At 54.1% G+C, this 26,547-nt stretch overlaps 1 protein-coding gene across 15 annotated transcripts in view; it reads left to right on the forward strand.

Moving 5' to 3' along the window:
• RERE (arginine-glutamic acid dipeptide repeats) overlaps positions 1-23,105 on the forward strand; it is a 466,306-nt gene extending 443,201 nt beyond the window's left edge. For 8 of the 15 annotated variants that reach the window (XM_063668254.1, XM_063668280.1, XM_063668267.1 and 5 more), the window contains 12 exons: positions 9,548-9,710; positions 10,676-10,768; positions 11,266-11,465; positions 12,664-12,825; positions 13,636-13,749; positions 14,022-15,400; positions 15,512-15,734; positions 16,584-17,304; positions 17,428-17,538; positions 19,243-19,389; positions 19,888-20,068; positions 20,393-23,105. In XM_063668254.1, coding sequence (XP_063524324.1) covers positions 9,548-9,710; positions 10,676-10,768; positions 11,266-11,465; positions 12,664-12,825; positions 13,636-13,749; positions 14,022-15,400; positions 15,512-15,734; positions 16,584-17,304; positions 17,428-17,538; positions 19,243-19,389; positions 19,888-20,068; positions 20,393-20,426 — 3,528 coding nt within the window. In that variant the 3' untranslated portion in view covers positions 20,427-23,105. The remainder of the gene's footprint in view (positions 1-9,547; positions 9,711-10,675; positions 10,769-11,265; positions 11,466-12,663; positions 12,826-13,635; positions 13,750-14,021; positions 15,401-15,511; positions 15,735-16,583; positions 17,305-17,427; positions 17,539-19,242; positions 19,390-19,887; positions 20,069-20,392) is intronic. The other 7 variants (XM_054440862.2, XM_054440900.2, XM_063668278.1 and 4 more) reach the window with 1 other exon arrangement.
• The last annotated feature ends 3,442 nt before the right edge of the window (positions 23,106-26,547 follow it).

The raw sequence follows: 26,547 nt of genomic DNA on the forward strand, positions 1-26,547 counted from the left end.
TGAGTGAGGAAGCATTTTCCGTGGCTTCCTAAGCCACCATTCCATGATACTCACCTTCAGAGCAGCCACTTCCAAACATCGGCACGTGGATTGCGTTTTCACTGGCCCATGAGAAATAAATGTAGCCATTTTTCCTAACAGTAAATGTAATCAAAGAACTTTTTTTGTTTACTTTTTTGGAGATAAAATGTCATTTCTTTTATGAAATAATGATGAGATCAGGAGGCAGTTACCGCTAATGACCTTACTTGGCAAAATAAGAAAGTGGCAATTCAGTATCCATTTCTTAAGTTTTATCCTTTTAATTTCAGATGAATTTTAATTCTCCAGAAATAATCATTTCATCAGATGTTTACTGAATACTTATTCAAGATGTTGTCTTAGACCTGTGGGGTACTCACAGATGAGATGAGCATGTACTTTGGCAAGTTGGGTGGGCCCATGTGTGGTTACAGCACAGGGGCGGGAATGAAAAGATGTAGGAGTGAAAATTGTGTGATGCCATCCAGTGGTGGGGGAGTGAAGTGAAGGGAAGGCTTCTTGGAGAAGAAGGCAGCAAAGGTGATGAATTGAGTCCTGAGTGATGAGGAGGACTATAGGGCCTGGACAGAGGAGGAGGTGGGGGTGGTATGGGGCTCAGGGGCTCACCCGGCAGGCGGGAGAGTGCCGAGGAACAGAAAACTGGCCATTGTGTTTGACATAAGCCAAAGGCCGTGAGCCAGGGGAATATGGTAGAAGGAAATATGGTAGAAAGGAATATGGTAGAAAGGTCTTCCTGTAACACAGAGAAAGGCCCAGAAGAAGTAGTCAAGCAGCTGGGCCTTTGTTCCTTAGGCCCTGAGGAACCTTTGACTGTTTGGAGAAGAAGTGGCAAGGTACTAGCGGGGCTTTGGGAAGACTCACCTGGTCTGTGTGCAGCGTGGGAGGGCTGGCCCAGGGAAGAGCTATGGCAGAACCTCAGGTCCAGACGTCTTGAGTGGAGGTGTGGGGCCAGGGTGGGATCAGCAAGTGGCTGAGTTCATCAACCAGAACAACACAGAGCTTAGGAAATCTCATTACAGTGTTCAGTGTTGGCAGAAATCTTGAGCTATTACAGTTCCTTTGCACTGTACAAATGTAGTGGTAATAATTGTAAAAAAATTTTTTTTAACTGATTTTTTAAAATGTTATGAAAAGGTGCCTGGGTAAGGAACATCTTCATGAGTGTCTTAGACTGGCCCCACCTATTTACAAGTTAAAGCCACAAGACCTTCACGTACTTCCCTCCTTTCCCTTTGCCTTTCCCCAGAAGAGGATCTGGAGGTGGCACCGAGGGACTGCCTTGCCTAGAGGCAGCTGCCTCCTCACTGTGGGCTTCCTCGTGGGTGGCGGTTTAGATCAGAGCCCTTCAGCCTCTTGAACGTAGGAGGCTGAGATTTCAGAATTCCACTTCTCTGCGTGTGCCTTCAAGCACATCATCATTCTCCCTGCTGCACTCAGAGACCACAGAGGTGATATTTAACGATTAGCAGCAGAGCCTGCTGACAGTGCCAGGCTCCTTTAGGGATTAGAGGATTCGGTTGGTTAACAAAAGGAGGAGCCCAGGAGAACAGTGCTTTAATTACCAGAGTTGTTACTGGAAGACAACCAGTTGCCTGCTGGAAAAAGATCTGTAGAAGGTGGCTGCTCCTGAATATCGCTGCTGGTTCTGCCCAGTGCCCGGCTTCTCACCTCAGATGTTCTGAACAGTTGTCAGATCCAGCCCTTGAATCGTTGGGGAGGGAAAGGAAAGAATGACTCGCATAGGATTCCATGCCAGGAAATGCTCCTGACTGCACTCGGCAGCAGCGTTGGAGCACTGCAGTTAGAGCAGCTCTTCAGGGGACAGCGTCGCATGCAGACTTCCCTGGGACCGGCTCTCAGGGCCACAGCTCTTTCCTCATGGCCTGCGTCACTCTCTGGGCCCGGGTTTAGGAAGCAGCTCTACACCGTATTTCTTTCTCCCTCTCTGCCCTACATAATTTGAGGCCTTGTTTTTTATTATTTGTTGCTTGCTGGGATTTCTCCCTGAAAAAACATACCTTAAAAAAAATTTTAGATCTCTCCACTTCAGTACGGAAGGGGTGGATTTCTTCATCCCCTTTACGTGGACCACCAAGAAAGGAGCCAGATGATCACTGTGGGGCATTTTTTCAAACAAAAGTTTAAGCAGGGGAATTCTAATTGCACATTAGCACAGAGAGTTAAGGCATTGTATAGAGATTATTTAGCTGCTCCTTCTGTATTCATGTGAAAATATTTGTTTAGCCCTAGAAACAGATAATCTTGTGTCTTAAAGAATTAAAATGATTTCTTCTAAATGCTTACTTTTAAAACTCTGCGATGGGGTCAGGTGCGTACAAGGATGTGCACTCAGCAGCCCTGCCCCTGGTGGCTCCTGTCCCATCACATAACTACAGTCTGCTCAGCTGACAGTGGCAGGTGGGCTTCGAGGACCTGTGAAATAGCTTCGGAAAGAAATTGTGTTTATAATCCTGTTATCCATGAGAAGTTTCCAGGCCTGCCTCCTCATCCCCTTTCTCTCCGACTGCCCCCTCCTTTTTAGTGGGCGATGCGTGGCCCCGAAAGGGTGCCCATTGGAAACTTTGGTTGTGAAAAAGAGAGGAGCTGCAGCTGACCCTCACTAGTGGCACAAGGCCAGAGCCTGGGCACATGTGACATTGCAGGGATCTGGTTTAGATGCCTGCCTGCCTGTATCTCCCCTCCGTCTGCATGGGCAAGAGGCAGGAAACTGGTGTTCCAGGGCCTTCCTTAACATAGCTGTAAGGCCAGCAGTCCTCATCATTCTTTGCTGTTGGTCGTAAAACTGTGTTGTGACAATGGAAGATTCTCACTGTTCTCTGTGAACTGAATTGAAAGGGGGTGCGCATACGGTTATTTACAAAGGACTGAGTCCTTCTTTGGCTTAATTTAAAACACACACACACACACAATTTGAAACACACACACACACACACACACAACACACACACACAACCTGATGGTAGGTGGCAGGCTGCAGACACCCTGGATGCCATGTGTGGGGGTCTCCAGACCTCATCTTCTATTGCACTCCCTCCCCTTCCTCAGGGGGTGTCCAGACTTCTTGGGTGATGTGGTAATAATGATATAATTACCAAAAAAAGTGGGACTCAATCTTGGGTGTACCCTTATGCTTCTAATATGGGACAGCAGAAACCATTGATTTAACCTTCTCCTGTCTCCACGTCAGCCTCTCAGAGGATCCTGTCTGAGGAGTTCATGCTGGGCTCGGGCAGAAGAGAAGCTGGGCCCCATACTGTTTGAAACAGGCATCCTTGCTACGAATGAGCCTTTTATACTCAAAATGCTTCCAGTGCCTTCCTCTTCAACAATCTGTTCTACTCTTTCACTCCCCCATGCCCCTAAAGAGAGAGAAGACATGTAGCTTATCTTACTTTAAAAAAAATAATTATTTTTTTTAATTGGGCAGGACAGGTTACAGGTTCTCTTCCTGTAGCATTCCACTGCCTGCGGGAAATTAAATAGCAGTTGTGTTGGTGGGTAGTGTTTTAGTTTACCAAATGCGCACAGGTAAATTGACCTGTTGTAAAGTCTGGGAGGAGACCCTGCTCACATCTGTGCACACATGCACATACACGGGGCACCCACTTAGCCCCTGGATTGGGTTGCCTATCACTTACCCAAGATAAAGCAGAACTGGACCTGGCCAGAACAGCAGAACCAGTATTAATACCTGAAATGGGTACAGGCAGCCTCTAGGAGGTAGGCAGCCCCGGCCCCTGTTGCTCCAGCCCAGATTGCCTAGGCAGCAGAGGGAGCTCTTAAAGACCTGCGCTGATGTCTTATGTTGTGTCTGTGTGAACTTGATAGAGTCGCAGCCTAACCCTGGAGGGGGCAGAAGTAAAGTGGTGGCTGAGGAGGAGAAAGTGGCCTGAGCCCAGCAGGCCCCTGGGTGGCAGGAGTGGCTGCCGCTGAGCTGTTCCCCCACTAGGCCCGGAGTCAGCTGACTCTGCGTCCTTAGCTTTTTCCTTCTCTCCTAAGGCCCTTCACCCAGGTTGCCTGGTGCCAAGCAGCTTACTACTTCTTCCCTCTCTCTTCTTCCACGTGTGGCACTCCCTTCCCCTTGTTTTTCTTTTTATGGGAAATTAAAGGAACCTAATGGTGCTTATTTTCCTAACTCCGTCTTAGTGTATAGCCTGGAAGGACACTTCTGCTGGGAAGAGACTCCTAAGTCCAGGAGCCAAGCTGCTGTCATTGCCAATGGCTTTTTGCTTATGACCTGTGGGAAAAATTTAGCCCCCCCACCGCCAAAAGAAAAAGGAAAGGAGAGAGAATCTGCTAAATATAGCCCAATGGATTTGAGCACTTCTCTTGGCAAGAGCTGCAGTCGGGAACACTGTCAGTTGGAGATGACTGCGCCCCCTTCCTTTCCCGTTTCTGCCCAGGCACTAAACCAGTTGAGTTCCTCATGCTGTGTGCAATTATAGCACCGAGACATAAGATACGTTGACTGTGAGACCTTGTCGTGAGATGAGGTGAGAGCATCAGGAGCAAAATGATCATTATAGGCCATTCATGTCGACAACATTTATACCTCTGTGTTTGCTTGCAAGCAAAATCAGGAGCTAATTTGCAAGGCTGCCTTTGTGGAGCTGCCTTTTGATTAATGATTGCCTGTGTTAATGTTTCAGTAAGCTATTGATTTCTGCAACAGCTTTTGTTCCCTGAATTTATGTGCAGTGGGTCTCTGCAGCACACACTATGCATGTTTGATTAAAGTTCAATTGACTTCATTCCTGGCGAGGCCTCTAGCTGCTTCACTCCCTATTTGTAGAACCAGAGCTTTCCTCAACATGCTCTTTTGTTTGTGCTCAAGACCTTGCCACCCATGCAGTCACCAATATGCCATTTCCAATCCTAGACTCGCTCCATTCCAGTGTTGAATCCCTTGGTAGACATAACAGTGGTTGAGAGGCAGCTAATAAAACCCAGCCTGGATTTGTTGTTGTTTTTCATCAGCTTTATTGACGTAACCTGCCATACATGGTATGAATACCATAAAAATGTACCCACTTTAAGTACACAGTTTGGTGAGTTTTGACCACCATATACATTTGTGTCAGTGACACCACATTCAACTTACAGAGCATTTTCATCACCCTGGAGTGCTTACCTGAGTTCTTTTAGTTTCTTGTCCCCCACCCTCCAGGCTCTCGGCAACCACTAGTTTGGTTTTTGTGATTTCTGGGAAGGAGTCATGCAGCACCCACCGTCCTTGTCTGCCTGCTTCATGCAGCACGGTGGTGTTGCATGTGTCAGTGGTCTGTGCCTTTTAATTGCCAAGTTGTAGTCCAGTGAATGTGGGGATACCATTATTTGTTTATCCATTCTCCTGCTCGTGGGCATTTAGGTTGTTTCCAGTTTGGCCTGTTAAGAATAGTTTCTGGCCGGGCGCGGTGGCTCACACCTGTAATCCCAGCACTTTGGGAGGCCAAGGCAGGCGGATCACGAGGTCAGGAGATCGAGATCATCCTGGCGAACACAGTGAAACCCCGTCTCTACTAAAAATACAAAAAAAATTAGCCGGGTGTGGTGGTGGGCTCCTGTAGTCCCAGCTACTCGGGAGGCCGAGGCAGGAGAATGGCATGAACCCAGGGGGCGGAGCTTGCAGTGAGCCGAGATAAGCCACTGCACTCCAGCCTGGGTGACAGAGCAAGACTCTGTCTCAAAAAAAAAAAAAAAAAAAGAATAGTTTCTATGAATGTATCCGTGAAAGTCTTTGTGTGAGAATTTTTTTTTTTCTTTTGGGTAAATAAGAGAAGAATTGCTGGGTTGTTTGGTAGATATCGTGGTTTGAACATTCTGTATTTCCACCAGCAGTGGATGACAGTTCTGGTCACTCCGTCACCTTCCTGAATTGTAAGTTTACCGTTCTTACCACCTGTGACTTCACTGCTGTGGAGGACAGTCCTTCCTGCCTGGTCATTTTCTTTTCTTTTTCTTTTTTTTTTTTTTAGTAAAAGGCGAAAGATTTATTCGATCTGAAGAGAAACCAGTTGCCTGGTCATTTTCATCCTTGGCACTCAGATGGTGAAATCTGTTCTAGACTACTTCTTTAAATGTCAACAAAAAGTTGACGTTGATTTCAATGTTAGATTTCTTTCTTTTGGGTCTTGATTTTTTTCACTTGTTGGCAGAGATCAGTGAAGCCAGGAGCAAAGGTTTGAAAGTTGAGCCTTTTTTCTGTCTGGCACGGGGCAGTTTCTTACCTCACTGAACTCTGGCTTCTTGTTTTTAAGTCTTCTTTTATTTTTTTAAAGAGATGTCCTCTCGCCCTGTCCCCCAGGCTGGAGTGCAGTGGCACAGTCGTAGCTCACTGCAGCCTCAGCCTTTTGGGCTCAAGTGATCCTCTTGTCTCAGCTTCCTGAATAACTGGTATTACAGGCACACACCACCACACTGGGCTAATTTTTTAAACTTTTTTTTGTAGAGATTGTTACCCAGGCTTGTGTTGAGCTCCTGGCCTCAAGCAATCCTCCTGCCTTGGTCTCCCAAGTAGCTGGGACTGCCAGTGCACACCACCATGCCCAGATAATTTTTTTTTTTTGAGGTGGGGGACTAAATCTCACTATGTTGCCCAGGCTGGTCTTGAACTCCTGGCCTCAAGTGATCCTCCTGCCTTAGCCTCCCAAAGTACTGGTATTACAGGCGTAAACTGCTGCGCCTGGCTTCTTCCCTTAACCTGGGATCTGCAGGTTACTATCTTTTACGGCCATTTCAAAACATATATATTTGATAAATAGAAATAATTGATTATAACTGTGTGTAGCAATATTGCATTATAGACAACTGCTATTTAGAAAAGTCAGGTTGCTGCTTTTTAACAGCCTTCAGGTAAGACCCGGAGGCATGGCAGAGGCTCAGGTACCACCTTCTCACTCGATTTTTCTCTCCCGTTTTTGTTCCCTTTTGTCTCCTATAGCTTTGCATTTCTTCTTACATCCCAAGCTTTTTTTTTTTTCTTCTTTGAGACAGAGTCTCACTCTGTCGCCCAGGCTGGAGTGCAGTGGCGCGATCTCGGCTCACTGCAAGCTCCGCCTCCCGGGTTCACGCCATTCTTCTGTCTCAGACTCCCGAGTAGCTGGAAATACAGGCATCTACCACCATGCCCAGCTAATTTTTTGTATTTTTTTTTCAGTAGACAGGGTTTCACCGTGTTAGCCAGGATGATCTCGATCTCCCTCAGGTGATCCGCCCGCCTCAGCCTCCCAAAGTGCTAGGATTACAGGCATGAGCCACTGCGCCTGGCCACATTCCAAGCTTTTATCATTCAGTAGCCCCTAAAATGACTTGGACTGAGGAGGTAGAAGGAACCACTGTGAGTTTTTTCTCATTCTTCTTTCAAGCTCTGGAATTGAGCTGTGACTTATCACAGCACCAGTTGCCCTTTTGAGCTCATGAAGCATGACCTTGGACAGAGCATTTGGAGTGTGACTGCTCCCTGCCTTGATTTCTCTTCCATATTTTCTCAGAGGAAAACCGGACACAAGTCAGCGTTTATGTCAGCAGTGATCTTGTAACCCCCTAGCAGGATTTACAAATCTTTTCCGTCTAGCCAACACCCAAGGATCAGTATAGATAAATGCATTTCCAAGTCTGGAAAGCAGGAAATGAGAAGAGCTAGGAGGTTCACAGATCATGACCTTAGGGGCCAGGATGCTCGTGCCCGCTGGGACAGTTGTAGCTTGCATTCCTAGACTAGCATGGGGGAGAGAAGCCAGTCGGAAATTCCAACGGCAGTATCTGCATTTCTCCTTATCATTCAGTTACCATCTCATGGAACCAAGGGGTGGGCACGTGCGCACATACGTGTAGGAACATGAGTGTGCTTGTCTCGAGGTGACTCCCTGGCCCCGCTGGCCTGGGGTTATGCTTCACCTGCTAGGTATTGGTGATCAGGAGTAATTTGTGAAGTGTTAAGTGCTTGGGGAGGTTGAGACACATCCAGGGCTCCAGGAGATACATGTGATGGGCGTTATAGGCCAGTCAGCCCTCCTTCAAGGCATTCCCGACCTCCTTTAGGGACCACAGCTGTGGTCCCACTTCTTAGAAAAATGCCCAGGCATAAGATGCAGCTGTGGGCAGTCAAGTACTCAATGCATGGCATCCCCTGCCTTGCGGAAGCCACCCCCCCACCTAAAATCTGCCCACTTCTCTTGTCACTGTGTTCTGAGGCCATTTCTTCTGGGGGTGTTTTGGATGAAACCTGGTCTGATTGGGTGAGTTTGTCATGTGGCAGCTACACGTCTTTGTTTGGTTTGTCTATTTTAGTCCTTCCAACACTAGTCTTTCCATCCCCCACTTTCCCCTCTCTCTTTTTGGCTCCTCCATTCACAAGACAGTGTTTGATGAGACAAAGTAGGGGTGCGGGTACCTCCAAGACAACTCCCAGCATCTAGTCGCCAAGCTAATAGACTTTCTACAGTGTTGATTTAATTAGAGGAGAACAGGGTGATCTGTGCTCTCTCACTTGGCTGTGTTTTTTTTGTTTTGTTTTGTTTTGTTTTTTGTTTTTTTTTAGTTCTAGGTAAAGAGACTTTATCTTGGGATGTTTAAGAAATCGTCTTTTGTTTGTAGGGTGAGATGGCAGCCTGCAGCGCCCTGAGGGCTGGGGGTGCCCAAAGCACCCTTTCTTTAAAAAGCTTACATTTGCTATATTTCCAAAAAGATGTCTTGCTTTTGTTTTTGCTGGGCCAAGAAAAGAAGCCTGACCTTGTAATGTGTGACATTTCACCTTTGCATCAGCACCGCTGTGTGTCTGTCCTCTTGTAGTCTTTCTTTGTCAGTGTAGTCTTTCTTTGCCAAGCCCAGTCCTTGCCTCTGGACGTCGTGCCGGCATGTCAGATGTGGGCCTTCAGATGGAGCCAGGTGGAGGCTGTGGAGCAGTTTCCTGAGCGTGCGGTCTCTGTTCTCCCCGACCTTCTGTTTGGCCCTGGTTCCTCACCACCTGGGCAGTTTGCTTTGGTTGATTGGTTGTTTCTGGGGGAGTCTAACTGGCCGGGCATTTCCTTCTCACACCTGTGTGATTTCACTGGCATTACTGTAAAGAAAGCATCGTTGTGTTCACACACATGCACAGACTCACATGCGCACACAGCTAGAATGTAAGCTCCTCGTGGGCAGGAATCTTCTCTCTTTTTCGTCCATTGTGGATGATGTACCTCCCATGTGTACAACAGTGGTGGGGTCTGACATGGCAGACACCCAACAAGTACTTGTTCTTGGTGTCTGGAAGTCAAGCTGTGCTGGGCTGAGGAGGCAGGCCCCATTCATGCAGTCCACGGGCAGCTCAGTGGCTATTGCTTGGGCAAGCCCAGTTCCTCTCCCCACTCCAGGAGCAACCGGTCTTTACTCTCATCTCTGGCACAGCTATTACACACCCAGCTTTCCACTCTGGCAGAGAGGGTGCGGTGGGGCACGGAAAAGCCCCAGGCCCTCCCCCACAGTCACGCCTTCTCTTTTGCAGGGGGAGCTGATCACCTTCTATTACTATTGGAAGAAGACCCCCGAAGCAGCCAGCTCCCGAGCCCATCGTAGGCACCGCAGGCAGGCCGTGTTCAGGAGGATTAAGACTCGCACTGCGTCCACACCCGTTAACACACCCTCCAGACCCCCGTCCAGTGAATTCTGTGAGTAGGGGTCTTGGCAGCACCGTGGGTGGAGGGGAGACTGTTCACAGGCAGCCTGTCCCACTCTGGGCCCGTAGGAGCTGATGGCTCCGGGAAGCATGAGGGGGTGTGCACCCGTGCTCCAGTGCATGTGTGAAGCCTGACCTAAATATAGACCGATGGTGGGGGCAGGGAGCAGGACAAGGATTCAGGAAGGAGACTTTAAAACATTATTTGTACATTTAAATATTTCTCATAAACTCAACATCATCTTAGGTTTTTACAAAAAAACATACGTCTTGGCCTGGGATGTTTTTGGCCTTGTCCTGGGAAGGTTTTCCATTTGACAGATGATGTACTTGATGTCCTGTTTGAATTCTCATTGCACTTTTGGTTGTAATAAGATCAGATTAACACTTTATGCTTTTTCCTCCTGCTTTACCAAGATCCTCTTTTTGGTCCCAGTATGATGTACAATCTAATGATGCTGGAGCCCATGCCTTCTCACCCCTAAACTGGGATGTAGCAAAAGTGCCTTATAGCTCTGTCCTGGCCCGGGACGCTGAACCTGAGGGGCACCTGTGTTGCTCATGCAGGCGACCAGAAATCATCTAGCAGGACTGGTGGGGAGCGCTCGGTGAAGATGGAATTTCTTAGGATTGCCTGGGCGTATTAGGGAGGGGGGCAGTATGGACGCGCTTGTCCCAGTTCAGACTCACCCGTTATGGGCATCAGTGGCAGGGCAGGCCCTTGAGTATGGCGCCTCATGCACAGGCCCTCTGTTCTGGTGACTGACACTGAGGAGCTCGAAGTGGTCCTTTACAGACACTGTCCTACCTCGGCCTGTGCAGCCAGCCGCTCTGACTGGCGGCGAGAGCTTGCAGTAGGCCAGAGGTCACAGGGCCCCCGCCACCCCCGCCCCCCGCCGGCCTTGGCTGAGCGTGATGGTGTCTCCCTCACCCCAACTATGTGCCTGCCACGCCCAGTGGACCTAAGTTCAGCCAGTGAAGATGACTTCGACAGTGAGGACAGCGAGCAGGAGCTGAAGGGGTACGCCTGCCGCCACTGCTTCACCACCAGTAAGTGGCCTCGTCACGCTCCTGGGTCGGGGCGGGGGCACAAGCACTTCTATGTTCTGAACATTTCATGCATCCAGCTGGAAACCTGCCAGGGACAGTACTTGATTTGACATTTGCATTGTGCTTTGGGATTAAAGAAAGTTAGAAATGTTTAGTTTGCTTTACTCCCCGGCTTGGCAGTCGGTATGGAATACTGACTGGTAGGCAGGACAGACTGAGTGGGATTGGGGATTGACACTGTAGTTCCTAGGAGCTTGCTGCCAGCTTTTCCTGGGCACCCCAAGATGAAGTGGGCAGCAGATGCCCCCGAAACCCTCTCCTGGCCTTGGAGGAGCAGGGCAGCACTAGCCCTCAGGTGTTGGGGCCCAGGGCTGCATGGCAAACCTGATGCTGGTGGCATCAGGTTTGGGTAGAGCCTACAGAAGGGCCCCTCTGCCCAGACATCCCCAGGGAGAGGGATGGTTTCCAAGGTTGGTCCCCGCCACTTCCTCACACAGCCTCTAAAGATTGGCACCACGGAGGCCGGGAGAACATCCTGCTTTGCACCGACTGTCGCATCCACTTCAAGAAATACGGCGAGCTCCCGCCCATTGAGAAGCCCGTGGACCCGCCACCGTTTATGTTCAAACCCGTCAAGGAAGAGGATGATGGGCTCAGTGGGAAGCATAGCATGAGGACACGGCGGAGTCGGGGCTCGGTGAGTCCCCTGGGGCCATGGGGCTCCTGGTAACTTCTTCAGTTTCCTGGGATGTGTGGGGGCTTGAGCCTCCCAGGGGGAGGAAGCGAAAGTCTTGTTTACCAGACAGAGTCCTGGAGGGGAGCTGCTTTGCCCGAGGCGGTAGCTTGCCTGTGGGCTGGGAAGAGCGCTCTGTTCTCTCCTTTGAGGGGCCCCAGGGTGGCATCCTGCTCTGGGTTTTTTAGCAAGCTCTTAGCTTCTGGCTCAGTGAAGGCTCTCCAAGGCCCCTCTTGCTCGCCAAGGCTGCTGCTTGTGGTGTCACTTCCATTGTAGCAAATCTCTGCTATTTTAAACTTGCAGGCTCTTTTGTGTTGGGGTGTGTGTGGTTTTTTTTTTAAATGTTTGATCCCATTTTGGAAACTTCTGGTACATTTTTCTGCTCACTGCACAGCCCCTCCCGTAAAGAGACTTTGTTTCCTAGGTTGGAAATGTGCCAGGGACTTTGGGAGAGGCTTTTTCCAGGTTTGGGGCTGAGGGTACTGACAGGGTCTTTCCCTTGAGCCTCCCTTATGGCCCCTTCTGGCAGGTGGGTGGGACCGTCCACCTTCCTCTACCCCTTGTATGCCGTCGAGGCTGCTGGCAGCCCGGCCCCAGCTCACTCAGAAGGGAGTGGGTCAGCCAGCCAGAACCATTGTCTCCTGATCTCTTCTGAGCCCTCAGAAACATGCTGAAGCGCTCGGCGGCTTGGGGAGCTGAGCTGCTTTGACAGCTTCATCTCTTTGGGTCACTTCCTGTCCTGTCAGATTAAATCCGCAAGTGTTTGATTTCATTTGGTTTGGTTGGAAGAATGGACGGTCATGAGGAATAAACAGAAAGGGTAGGGTGCTTTAAAGATGGCCCCAGGCGACTTTCTGCTGCTCAGAAAGTGTGGTTCATTTCCAGCACACATTGTTCAGGACAGTCCCTTGGGATGAGTGCTTTAGGTTTGAGAACCACCCTCTGGCGTGAGCCCACCGATTTCCCCACCTCTTCCCTGAGCTCCACACCGACCTTCATGCAGCCAGAGACAGGGAGGGCAGCCTGTTGTTTGCCAAGGTCTAGGATTTGCTGAGAGGCTGATGGGGTGTGCTCTTCAGGCTCCTGCCTGTGGGTTGGGCTCAGGTGGGTCCACATGGGGACCGGGAATCTGGTGTCACCAGTCTTCGGTTTGGGTGGGCAGATGTCGACACTACGCAGTGGTCGGAAGAAGCAGCCAGCCAGCCCTGATGGTCGCACCTCACCCATCAATGAAGACATCCGCTCCAGCGGCCGGAACTCCCCCAGCGCTGCCAGCACCTCCAGCAATGACAGTAAAGCAGAGACAGTGAAGAAGTCGGCCAAGGTCAGGTGCTGGGGGGATAGTAGGGGCTACCCTGTCCCTCCCTCCCATTAAAACTGGTTTGCTGGTGTTCGTGATCAGCTCCGTCGGACACGAGGATGCAGCTCCTTCATGGTGCCTCTCTGGACACCAGCATTGTCCTGGCCTAGGGGCTGCAGACTGAAGGCTGGGGGCCTAGAGAAGGGGGCTCGAGCACCAACCCTTGGGGGCCACCTCTGCCTCAAGCTTCCCAGGTTCTCAGAGAGTGTGGGGAGTGGTTAGAACGGCTCCCTCCAGAGCCAAGTACAGTCTTCCCTTGGTATCCATTAGAGATTGGCTCCAGAGCCTCCACCGCCCAGGATACCAAAATCCACAGGTGCTCAAATCTCATATACATTGACACATGGTTTGCATGTAACCAATCACATCCTCCTGTAGACTCTAAAATCATCCCTAGGTTACTTCTACTGCCCAGTACAATGTAAATGCAGTATAAACAGTGGTTCCACTGTCTAGTTCAGGAGATAATGACAAGAAAACATTGTGTGCACATTCAGTATAGATGTAACCATCACAGTCCCGCCTACATTTTCAGTCCATGGTTGCTTGAATCTGAGGATGCAAACCCACAGGTGCAGAGGGCTGGCTGTCATTCCCACCCCCAGATACGTGTTCCTTCTTGGCCCCAGTGGACGCTTCTAGAGCTTTTTGCTCCTGGAGATGGAACTCAGAATGAGGGAGCAAAGTGTCTACAAACCGTCATCATTTCCCTGCTGAGGCTGATGGGATGGCCTCCCTTGGCCTGATTGCTCCTTGTGGGCTTTCCCCCTGCAGAAGGTGAAGGAGGAAGCCTCTTCCCCTCTTAAGAGTAACAAACGCCAGCGGGAGAAGGTGGCCTCTGATACGGAGGAGGCTGACAGGACCAGCTCCAAGAAGACAAAAACGCAGGTGAGGTTTGCCCCTGAGCCTTGCTGAGTAAAGCTAATGCTTCTTCAGAAGCCCCCAGCCGGGGTTTTCCCTAGTCGGTGGCCGTGCCCCGTCTCCTAGGGCAGGGCTGGAGTGGCCTTTGACACTGGCTGGGTCAGGGCATGACCTGTGGTCCCGGAGCCAAGCTTGCTGCTTCATCTGCACAAACCATTACTGTGTGTCCGGCACTGGCAGTGCAGAGCAGACAGGGCTCTGCCCTCCTGGGACTTCCATCCTTCCTTCTCTGACTCTAGGAGATCAGCAGGCCCAACTCGCCATCTGAAGGTGAGGGAGAGAGTTCAGACAGTCGCAGCGTCAACGATGAGGGTAGCAGTGACCCCAAAGACATCGACCAGGACAATCGCAGCACGTCCCCGAGCATCCCCAGCCCCCAGGACAATGAGAGTGACTCGGACTCATCAGCCCAGCAGCAGATGCTGCAGGCCCAGCCCCCAGCCTTGCAGGCGCCCACTGGGGTCACCCCAGCTCCCTCCTCAGCTCCTCCAGGGACCCCTCAGCTGCCCACGCCAGGGCCCACGCCCTCTGCCACTGCAGTTCCCCCACAGGGCTCCCCCACGGCCTCCCAGGCCCCTAACCAGCCGCAGGCTCCCACAGCGCCTGTTCCCCACACCCACATCCAACAGGCACCGGCCCTGCACCCCCAGCGGCCGCCCTCACCGCATCCCCCACCGCATCCCTCGCCACATCCCCCACTGCAGCCTCTGACTGGGTCGACGGGCCAGCCCTCTGCACCCTCTCATGCCCAGCCCCCCCTGCACAGTCAGGGCCCACCCGGCCCTCACAGCCTGCAGACTGGGCCCCTGCTGCAGCACCCAGGCCCCCCACAGCCCTTTGGCCTCCCTCCCCAGGCCTCCCAAGGCCAGGCGCCTCTGGGGACCTCCCCAGCAGCAGCGCACCCTCACACCTCCCTGCAGCTGCCAGCCTCTCAGTCAGCGCTGCAGTCCCAACAGCCTCCACGGGAGCAGCCCCTGCCACCAGCGCCCTTGGCCATGCCCCACATCAAGCCCCCGCCGACCACTCCCATCCCCCAGCTGCCGGCGCCACAGGCCCACAAGCACCCTCCCCACCTCTCGGGGCCCTCACCCTTCTCCATGAATGCCAACCTGCCGCCCCCTCCAGCCCTGAAGCCCCTGAGCTCCCTGTCCACACACCACCCCCCGTCGGCTCACCCCCCACCCCTGCAACTCATGCCTCAGAGCCAGCCATTGCCCTCCTCGCCCGCCCAGCCCCCCGGACTGACCCAGAGCCAGAACCTGCCCCCGCCTCCTGCCTCCCACCCCCCTACAGGCCTCCACCAGGTGGCCCCCCAACCCCCATTTGCTCAGCATCCCTTTGTCCCTGGAGGCCCTCCTCCCATCACCCCTCCGACCTGCCCCTCCACCTCTACCCCACCGGCGGGACCTGGCACCTCGGCCCAGCCACCCTGCTCTGGTGCGGTGGCTTCAGGAGGCAGCATAGCGGGGGGGTCGTCCTGCCCAGTCCCCACCGTCCAGATCAAGGAGGAGGCTCTGGACGACGCTGAGGAGCCTGAGAGCCCCCCTCCGCCACCAAGGAGCCCATCCCCTGAGCCCACTGTGGTGGACACCCCCAGTCACGCCAGCCAGTCAGCTAGGTACGCTTCCTAGGGCTCCGGGACGGGTCAGGTACAGGTGGGCTGGTGGGGGCAAGTTCCGGTGGGAGGGTCTTGGCAGGAGCTCCCAGCAAGATCTGTGGCTTTTCTCAGGTTCTACAAACACCTGGACCGGGGCTACAACTCGTGTGCCCGGACAGACCTGTACTTCATGCCTCTGGCCGGGTCCAAGCTGGCCAAGAAGAGGGAGGAGGCCATTGAGAAGGCCAAACGCGAGGCTGAGCAGAAAGCCCGAGAGGAGCGAGAGCGGGAGAAGGAAAAGGAGAAGGAGCGGGAGCGGGAGCGAGAGCGGGAGCGCGAGGCAGAGCGGGCGGCTGTGAGTCCAGGGTCGGCGAGGTGTGAGGGGGGTGCTGGTCCGTCCTGTGCCTGGGAGCCACGCTGGGCCACCGAGCTCTGCCCTTGGCTGCCTGACGCGGCCTCCTGGTAGCTAGAGGGTTGGGTGCTATTTATACCCTGTCTCCACACCTCTGAAGGGTGCTGCGCATCCCAAGCTGCCCGGGTAACTGCGCACGGCAGGTCTAGGCTGGCTCCCAGCAGTGACTGTGCGTCCTCCTACCCTGAGGGCCTTCGAGGAAAGGGCCTGTCCTTCCCCTGCAGCCTTTGGGTTCATAACTTACAAGTAATTTGAAGGAGCCAGGGAGAAGCACAAGGGGGCGCCTTGAGAGAAGACCCGAGCACTCAGGCGGTAACCAGGCCGCAAGGGGCCTCTCCAGCTGCCCTGCCTTTGTGGCCCCCTCATGGGCTGGGTGCTGTGGTGGTGGCCAGCTCTCTGCTGTCGAGGGGAGGAAAGGGCAGCCAACCCAGGAAGTGGCATGAGGGACTGCCGGTGAGGTTCCTGGCCTGCTGGGCTCACTCACCCCTGCCCCTCGGCTGTCACTCCCAGACACAACCCTCACACGTAGACACCCCATGCATGAGCTTTGTCTCACAGGGACACACACTCATCTGGGCCTGAGGGGAGCTGCGGGCACAGGTGAGCCCGACCCTGCAGGGCCTGGACTGCATCCTGATGTCAGGCCAAGGCCAGAGCCGGGTCTCTGTGGAGGGACCAGGTTGGCCCGTCAGAGCAGGACCAGGAGCAGGACCAGGCCCACCTCTGTAGTGTGGACCAAGCGGAGACCCCAGGTGCTCGGGGGACCCCTCACGCTTTCTTTTCCTTCTGCAGAAGGCGTCCAGCTCAGCGCATGAAGGTCGCCTCAGTGACCCCCAGCTCAGTGGTCCTGGCCACATGCGGCCATCCTTCGAGCCACCACCAACCACCATTGCTGCCGTGCCCCCCTACATCGGGCCCGACACACCTGCACTTCGGACTCTGAGCGAGTACGCCCGGCCCCACGTCATGTCGCCCACCAACCGCAACCACCCCTTCTACATGCCCCTTAACCCCACGGACCCCCTGCTGGCCTACCACATGCCTGGCCTCTACAACGTCGACCCCACCATCCGCGAGCGGGAGCTCCGGGAGCGGGAGATCCGAGAGCGGGAGATCCGGGAGCGGGAGCTGCGGGAGAGGATGAAGCCGGGCTTCGAGGTGAAGCCCCCAGAGCTGGACCCCCTGCACCCAGCCGCCAACCCCATGGAGCACTTTGCCCGGCACAGCGCCCTCACCATCCCCCCGACCGCCGGGCCCCACCCTTTTGCTTCTTTCCACCCGGGCCTGAACCCCTTGGAGAGGGAGAGACTGGCCCTGGCGGGCCCCCAGCTGCGGCCCGAGATGAGCTACCCTGACAGACTGGCAGCCGAGCGTATCCACGCAGAGCGCATGGCATCGCTGACCAGCGACCCCCTGGCCCGACTGCAGATGTTCAACGTGACTCCACACCATCACCAGCACTCTCACATTCACTCCCACCTCCACCTCCACCAGCAGGACCCCCTCCACCAAGGTGCGTGCCCCGGCGTGGCAGGTGGGACAGAGGCACGGGGAGGGGTGCAGAGCCTGATGAGTGACAGTCACCATCCAGGAGCGGAAAGTGTTCTTTTCTGAACAGATCCCTCATTCCTGGCAGATCTTAGAAGAGCTCAGCATCCACTACCATCACGGTTTTGCTGTATCACAGTCTCTCCTCGGCCCCGCAGCTCTCCAGAACTGCAAGGCCTCAGACAGCTGCAGCACACGGGTGAAGCCTGGGTTCTTGGCCCTGTGCCTGGGATGGAGGGAAGCGGCCTAGGCCCACAGGGCAGGGTGAGGGCAGCGGAGCAGTGTCATGTGGCCTTTGGAGCCAAGGAACGTACAGATGAGGCACTGGGCTACTCAAGGGTCGCTGAGGGAGAATTAAAAGCACAGTCCTCTTCCCTTGAGGAGCGAGGCTGGGCAGGCCTCCTGCTGGCTTTGGCTGAGTTCTCCAAGCTGACCCACCTGGCCAGGGCTGCCCAGTCCTGTCCACCCTGGGAGTAGGAGCTCCTTAAGGCCGCTCATTGACCAGCTGTGGGGCGGCTGCTCTGAGGCAGAGGCAGGCCCAGCTGGCATCCTCACTCCCTCTGCAGCCTGGTGAGATGGCGCAGGGGGGTGGCTACTGTGCTTAGGAGGCAGGTTCACCTGCTCCATGGGACTTGGAGTACAGGTCCTGTGGTACAGCCTACGTGCAGGGCTTCCTCACTGGCCACCCTCCAGTGTGGGGCAGGATGACTGATAGAGCAGGGCCCAGAGGGGGGGCGGGAGCCATCTTGCTTGGAGGCACCAGGCGCCTTCCCTACTCCTGTACCCAGTCCTGACATGGGAGAGCACTCACCATTGCCGTCCTCATATCTGAAGCTCTGTCAGCACCTGGTGTAGACCTTACAAGCCTCAGTATGAGCAGTGTTGAGGACAGGTAGTCATTTGTGCATTCCTGCATCATTCATTCAGCAAGTGTTTACTGAACCCCTGGAATGTGCCAGGCCCATTTGTAGATGTTGGCAGAACCCCTGTCCACATTTACCATCCAGTTTGGGGAGATAGTTGAAAGATGTGTGCCACGTTGCGAGAGGTGGAAAGTATATGTTCTGGAAGAAAATAAATCCAGAAGAAGGGATCAGATCCAGAAGAGAGCTGGGGGCAGGGGCAGTATGGCAGTTTCGAGAAGGCCGTCAGGAGAGGTCCGCTGAGGAGGTAGCAGAGACATAGAGGAGGTGAAGGGGCGAGCTGTGGGAAATCGGGACTAGAGCAGCCACAGAGGCAGAGGGGTGGCTCCCAACCTTGCAGGGACCCCAGGGCAGCATGGCTGGAGGTGGCAACCCTGAAATCCCTGCCAGTGCCTGTGTCGGCTGGAGCTGGGGGATAGGAGGTGAGGGCAGGAGGTGGTGCAGTGAGGTCAGATCAAGGCAACGTTCTGAGGGGAGAGACGCAAGATTTGTGCCAGCAGAGAAGAGAGGGCAGTGCTGGGCCAGGTCCCCATTCTGCGCCACCCGCTCTGCTGGCCTTTAGGTTCTGCCAGTGAAGGGCAGGGAGACAGCCCTGGGCAGGGGGTGCCAGCCCAACACCCGCTGTCACAAGGCTGTGTGTTCCTGTGACCTGACAGGCAGAGGGCAGGCCCAGGTGGCCAGCGAGAGGGACCCTGCTGATCCCGGGTCCTCGACAAAACTGGCCTGGGATTGCCTGTTAGGGGCACTCCACAAGGGGACGAGGAAGTGCCTGCGTCACCGGTGGGCTCGTCACTTCTCTCGGCCTGTGGAGCTCTTGCTGAAGGTGGAGGCAGCCACTTTGGGGCACCAGGTGGTGCATCCAGCCCTGGTGACCAGGAGCCATCCTGGGTGAGGAGGAAGTCATCGGCCATTCCAGCCAAGGGGGACAAACATTGAAGAGCCGCACACCGCCTCCATCTGGCGTTTTGTCCTTTCCTTAGGTTCAGCAGGCCCCGTTCACCCGCTGGTCGACCCACTGACTGCCGGCCCCCACCTGGCTCGCTTCCCCTACCCGCCTGGCACTCTCCCCAACCCTCTGCTTGGACAGCCCCCCCACGAGCACGAGATGCTTCGCCATCCAGTTTTCGGTAGGACTTCCCCTCCAGGAGGGGCGGGGAGGCCTTGTGAGGGTTGGATTGGGGTCTGGTCTGCTGTCTTCATTCATTACTCATTCATTCATTCATGCACTGAGCAGGTGGGTTCCCTTCCCCTGCATGCAGGGGGGTCCGTGGGGGAACAGGCCTCCTGCCCTCTGGGGGCTGTCTGGGGTAGGGGTCATAAATGCATCAGCCTTGCTAAGGGCCGGTGAAAGTAGCAGAGGGGGCTCATGGCAGGTCTCTGAAGGAGAAGCACTTGGGCTGAGGCCTTGGAGGAGGGGCTGGGCAGGTCGAGGCAGAGGCACCCAAGGGCACCTCCTGCCTCCCCAGAGGCTCTGCCTTCCAGCTGTCTGCAGAGTCTGGGAGGGGCTGGCTCCTGTGTCCGAGCTGGCACCTCTCCTGTGCTCTTTGCTGTTTGCTGTGCCTGTGCCGCCCCGGTCTTGGCCAGTCCTCTAGCTATTTCTGTAGCGCAGGTTTTGTGTTTGGCAGGCACCCCGTACCCCCGAGACCTGCCTGGGGCCATCCCACCCCCGATGTCAGCAGCCCACCAGCTGCAGGCCATGCACGCCCAGTCGGCTGAGCTGCAGAGACTGGCCATGGAGCAGCAGTGGCTGCATGGACACCCCCACATGCATGGTGGCCACCTACCAAGTCAGGAAGATTATTACAGGTGAGGCGGGGTGCTGGGAGGGAGTGGAGGGGGTATCTGAGCCCAGGCTCCCACCAGCCCCCCCGTGTGCCCACGGTGCTTCTCCCCTAGTGCCCAGGGCCAGGCTCCTCCCCCTCGGCCTGCTGGGCCCTAGAGGGGACATTGTGGAACCACGGTGATGGCAGAATCAGAGGAAGGGAGGTGTTGGGAGGGTAGGTCAGCTACACAGGAGGCTGCGGGCTTGGGGTTGGATTGCCTGGCTGTTGTCTTTGGGGCTGCCTCCAGCCTGCCTGACTGCCTGCCTAGGCCTGAGACTAAATACGCTTTCCTGTTTTGTCTTTCCAGTCGACTGAAGAAAGAAGGTGACAAGCAGTTATAAGTTATTTATTTGTTAACGCTGGCTGTGGAAACCCCAGTTCTTGGGGGGAGAAACAGGACTTTTTACATACAATAGGAGCTGCAAAAGCAAAAAGAATATCTTCTAAAGATTTCTTTATATATTTAAAAACCCGCAACTAAAAATGTATCCACATAATAGTGTTCGTTTGTCGAGAGGATTTCCTGAGACTGTTTTGGATCTCCCTGCATGACAGTCCCCCAGAAACTTAGTGAGTCCTGGACTGGACTGAACATCCAGAAAGCTTCCCTACAATCTTGGGGTTTGGCTTTGGTTTTCTTTTCCTTGATTTCTCAGTAGGTGCTAGAATCCAGTTCACACCCTTCACTGTGCGTGCAGACACACTGACACACTCCGCCACGAGTGCACCAGAGCCCACGAGGCTTGCAGATCGGGGGCATAGGAATTTGGAATCCAAGAGCTATAATTTTTAAAAAAATCTTTTATTTTAATACATTGTAGGAGATCTTCATAATTTGAGAAAGTTCTGCAGCATGGCTTTTTACGTCTGTAAATAAATAATTTTAGAACAGCCTTTTTTTTCTTCCATAAACTACTATTGTGATCTATTTTTTCCAGCCATGTCACTAATTGTGAATTCCTACCAACTATTGACAATACAGAGTTGATTTTTTAATAAAAAGTTATATATAATTATCCCTTTAATTAAAGGGAGCAAAGGGGCGTTCCACATGGACAGAGGCTTGGACCGAGGCCTGGTCACAGCAGTGAGCATCCAGGGTTTGCAGGGACGATGTTACAGACTCTGTTTTCTGCCTTGCGCTTCACTTGTGTCTGCTCCTAGCCTGTGCTCTGCCAGCAGTGCAGACATCTGCTCCATCAGACCTCTTCCATTTCGCACAGGGAGTGCAGGAGGTGAATGTTCACTTTCTGTTCTCCAGTGTCACTGTTCTGTTTCCACAGGATGGAAAGCGCATGGGCCTGTGTCCATTGTAGATTTCCTTCTAGATTTCTATGTACACACACTTGATTGTTCTGGATGAATGTCTTTTTTAATACTCCGAAAATTTCATCATCTAAGAAAATGATTGCATACAAATAACTCAGCACACGAGTGACCCAGGACATATGCCTGCCAAAGGTATCTGTTAGAAGGCTGCCCTCTCATGCGCTTTGTCACTTGGATCTTGTGGTGAGGACGGCCCCGTCTTTCTTGCCACAGATTGAGGCCACTTTTGAGCAAGGGAGATCTTGGAGTTAAGACAGGTTGAGGGCAGCCTGTATTTTACCCTAGGGGCGGGTCTGTATGGTGACCCCACGTCGCACTGGTAAACCATTTGAGTCCCACTGTTCATCCTGGAAGTGGGAACTGGAGTCCCACCCACAGTGCAGTCAGAAAGCAGGCTGCGTGGGGGCCGCTTCTCAGGAGGCCAGGCCCTTCTGAGCAGAACCGTCCTGGAGAGAGCCTGCCCTCCTTTCCAGGCCGCAGCCGTAATGCACTTTCTCCCAGGCTAAGGGCGGGTGTTCTGGGGTGTCTGTCCTCTGTCGGCCCTGCTTCCTGCCAGGACGTGGCCTGTTCCGATCCTTTTCTCTCAGACACTTGATGGCTCTTCTGCCATTGTGCTGGTCCCATCCCGAGAATTGTAGGACAAAGAGACCACACTGGGTCGGTGGACACAAAGTCCACCCAGGACCCAGGCTGCAGAGGGAGCAGGAAGAGATGCTGATAGTTTGATCTAGAAACCAGCAGGTACTGGCTCAAATTCAGGTTCTGGAGTCAAATAGGGGCATTTCCAGTTTCTCTTAAAAACCGTGTTTGGTTTCAGTTGGGATAGGATTGTTTTGTCTGTTGAAAATGTTTCTAGTTTTTTTTTCTTTCATTTTTCTCTCATTCCATTTCTGCCTTAACTTTAGTTTCTTAACGGGGAGGCAAAGCTCACATTAACCTTTTGTCATGGGACTTCAGCCACATTGGCTTGGAGGCATTCGTTTCCTCCTGGGGTGGGGACAGGCCCTCGTGGCAGGCTTGTTCCCCGTGGCTCTGAGTGAGGCCTCTTCCTGCTGGGCTCCCAGACGCCTGGATCCAGGCCCCCACCTTCTCGGCTTTTGGTTTTTCTTTCTTTTTGGTAGAACACAACATCTACCATTCAGTTAAACCTTCTTTATCTCCTCCTCTGGCATCCATTTTTCCAAAGAAGAGTCGAGTCCTCTGAGGTCTGTGCTTGAAAGCCGTCCGAAGGCATTCTCGTTAGCTTTGCTTTTCTGCCCGTATCCCAAGGCGAAGCACTGAGGTTCTTCCATCTAAAAAACCCTCGACCCAAAACCCTCACCAGATAAACTACAGTTTGTTTAGGAGGCCCTGACCTTCACGGTGTCTTTGAAGCCCAACCACTTGGTTTCCTTCGGGTTTTCCTCCCTTTGTTCGGGGTTTGGTTTGGCTCCTCTGTGTGTGTCCGTATCTTGTTCTGTGTCCTCGAGGTTGAGCTTCACTCCACTGCAGCAGAGGCAGCGTGCACACTCGGATTTGCTACGTTTCTATATATCTTGAAGCTAAATGTATATATGAGTAGTTTGCCATGAGATAACACAGTGTAAACAGTAGACACCCAGAAATCGTGACTTCTGTGTTCTCTCCATTTGAGTATTTTGTAATTTTTTTGAAATATTTGTGGACATAAATAAAACCAAGCTACACTACAACCCCTGGGTGTCTCCCGTGCACTGCCTCATTCCTGGAGAGTGGGCGGGGATCCTGGCTGTTACCCCAGGTGGGGAAGGGGCAGAGGGAGGGTCGGCTGTTCCCTGCTGCTCGGGACCCTGTTTGCATCCCAGAGTGGCTTCCAGAAACATCCTCTGTCTGGGAAGAGGCTTTCCCTGGTGAGGCTCCCGTCTTTCTTTGGAGGCTCCCATCTTTCTTTGGAGGCTCCCCAAGCAGCGGGATGGGCCCTAAGCAGGCACTGGCATTGGGACTAAGAGCATCTTCCCCCACCCCTCGCCATTCACCCCACACCTCTAATCCGTGGGCGTTACCACGGATGGTAACGTGGTATGGGCATATGGCACCCTCCCTGCTCAGGAGAGACATCGGAACCACCCCATCCTAGCGGCCTCCTGCTGGCCCCCATCTGCCTCCCCGAGGCCTGCCAGTGCCCCCACACCCCACCACCCCACCCGGCTCTAGAGCTGCACTCCAGGTGCAGGATGCATCCCAGGCCTAAGGGGCTCTAACCCTCCAAAGGGGCTGCAGGCAGCTTGCAGGGTGTGGACATGGCCACAGGGGGGCAGGCGTTGGAATTGTGCTGTGGCTTCAGAACCTGTCGAGGGCATTTTCCTGAAGCCTCAGGATTGTACCCGGAAATGTGTGTCCACCCTTTGTCATCTGGGATAGGGCCATGAGTTTCTAGATGTTTTGGGACATGGGGCAAGAGCAGCCCAGAAAGTTGACTGTTGGTAAACTGCCCTCAAACCAGGCAGGGTCTGCCACATGGTAAAGACTTGGGGAGCAGCAGGCACCAGGCACTGCCTCACTCAGGACCTGAGAAAGCTTCGCCATGCAAGGACCCGAGTGGCGCACGCGATGACGGCCCTCGAGGCGAACAGCAGGGGTCTTGCTCAGCAGCGTGGCTGATCAGGGCACAGGGATGGGCCCACAGGCCGGCCACGGGAGCCCCAGGTGGCTGTCAGTCCAGGTCTTGGGTGAGAGGATGGCACTGGGGTGGCTGGGAGAGGCTGGAATCCAGGTGCCATCTTTGTGGGTCTCCGGGACTGTGCCCCTTAGGAAGCTGCAGGGTTTAACAGGTACAGGTCTGTGAAGTGTAGATTTCAGGGTGGTTAAATGACTGGACCCAAGTGTCTTGAGTAGATAGTAGGTTCATGCTACAACAAGGCCTCATCAGAGTTGGGCAGCTTCTCAGGCATGAACAGCTGTGGCCATTGTCACCACTCTGCCATGCACCCATGTGAGGAAGAGGGCCGGGAATGCTAACCAGACATCTGCTGGGTGGACGGGGCGGAGGGAAATGGTGCTGTCCTCCAGCCGCAGCCCCGCTGGTTCCACTGCAGGTGGGCTAGGAAGATGGCACTTTGCAGGGCATGGTGTAAGTCCCAGGGCCTCAGCACAGTGTAGGTGTGCAGCTGGGTGTGTGGCTGCATTGTTGATAACTGTCCATGGTAAGTCTAGGGAGGGGGAGACCTCACTTAAGCCTCACCTGAGTAAGTCAAGATCACGAATCTGAAGGGCAAGGATGCACCGTGGAGAGATCAGCAGTGGCCTCCCACACACACACAAGATTGCAAGCTTCCAGGCCCTCAAAAATCAGCACTGGTGAGCTATACAATTGTGGATGTGATCAGCTGATGAGTGGTGGTGGGGGTGGGGGAGGGGGTCAGGGCCAGAGCCCTTCTGTGTGGAAGCTGAGGAGACGTGGGGAGCCCTCATCTGAGCTAAGAGCTCTCACTAGCCCCAGCCTGACCACATAGTGAGACCCAGGGCAGTGTGACTGGGTACCAGCACAGACTCAGTGACCACCGTCAGCCTCACCTGACCAGCCCAGAAGGCTCGGGTACGCATCTGAACTCAGAGCTTTGAAATCAGAACCAGCTACCGAGATACTGGGGATGAAGCTGCCAGGCCCCAAGACCAGTGGAAAAGTCTGTCCTGCACTGGACCCCTGGGGTCCTTCCTGCTGCCCAGTGGAGACCCAGGAACAGCGGGGTCCTTGGCCTCCCTACCTCCTCCTAAGGAGGATCTGCCAGATGAGCCAGCCAAGGGAGGCAGCCCTTTCTGGTTCATAAGGTTCATAAGGTTCCTGGACCTCCCGTTGGAAGGCAGGGCCTGGCCGGAGCTGGCATCCATCGTGGATCCCCAGGGGGCCAGGAACAGCCTCCTGCTCAGCACCTGATGAGCTCCAGCTGCGGATGCCTCACCGGGTCCCCTCAGAGGCGGCATTGTCGGCCTTTGACAGTCTCGGTATCTGAGGTCCTTTCCCTGAATCCCTGCTGGGTTCCTAGCTGCCCTGGGATCCTTGGCAACTCAAGTTCTGGGCCCTGGTTGTCTGGTCCTCCAACTCAAGCTGGCTTCTCTAGGGCCTGTCTTTGTCAAGAGTGGTTATTGTTTCCTTTTGACACCTCAGGGATCCAGGCTGCAGAAGTCCCCCTGTATCTCCCGCAGCCCAGCTCTGTGTGTGCACAGGCACCCGGGCCCCTTCTTAATGAACCAAGTTCTTTGTGGAAGGCACTTGCTCTGTAGATACTGGAGGGATGGAAGGATGGATGGATGGATGGACCCTGCTGGATGGACCCTGCTGGATGGATGGATGGATGGATGGATGGATGGATGGATGGAACCTGCTGGATGGATGGATGGATAGATAGATGGGCTCTGCAGGGCAAGGTTCCTTGCTGCCAGTCCAGATGTGCTGTTGGAAAGTGGGTGTGAAGGACCAGATAGAAGGACCTTTTGAGTTGACTTAGGAAGGCTTCCCAGGGACGCCTCTGCTGGGCACCTGGAGGCCCTCCCTTCACGTTCTCTTGACTGTGCCTGCCACGTGGGCCCTGAAGTCCCTCTGACTCCAGCCCTGGTTGATACCATCTTAGAAGTGGGGAATGGGGCTTGGGGAATCAGCTTCTGGTGAACCCCTAGGGTTTAAGTATCCATTGGAGTAAATTAAAAGAGGCCTTTAGGGCACCTTTTAGTTGTCCCAGAGAGGATTCCTGAGGCCATTTCTTGCCTATCCCACTGTTTTCTGGGCACCTGACCACCCAGCCCCCTCCATCCCCTTGGACCCTGCTGCTGGGCAGCTGTCGAACAGAGTCCATCCCCATCTTGGCCACCAGGTGGCAGTCGTTACAAGGTCCAGGTGCTTGCCCTGGGCCCGCGGCCGCCACAAGACCTGCGGCCCTGGCGTAGGGGCGAGTCAAGGCCCCCCTTGGCGATGGTGGGGAAGGCTGGAGGGTTTGACAGTGAGCATTGTGTAAGAGATCTGACATTTGCTGGAGGCAGGCAGCCGGATGGGCAGGTCAGAGATCAGGCAACTGGACAGGCCCCAGCAGAGCGGGGTGTGGAGATGGCTGGGAGGAGGGGGCTCAGTGTGGGCAGGTGAGGCTGATGGCTGTGGGCAGGCAGGGCGGGCATGGCTGTGAG

The sequence above is a fragment of the Pongo pygmaeus genome, chromosome 1 (genome assembly GCF_028885625.2).
Source record: "Pongo pygmaeus isolate AG05252 chromosome 1, NHGRI_mPonPyg2-v2.0_pri, whole genome shotgun sequence".
Classification (NCBI taxonomy): Eukaryota; Metazoa; Chordata; class Mammalia; order Primates; family Hominidae; genus Pongo; species Pongo pygmaeus.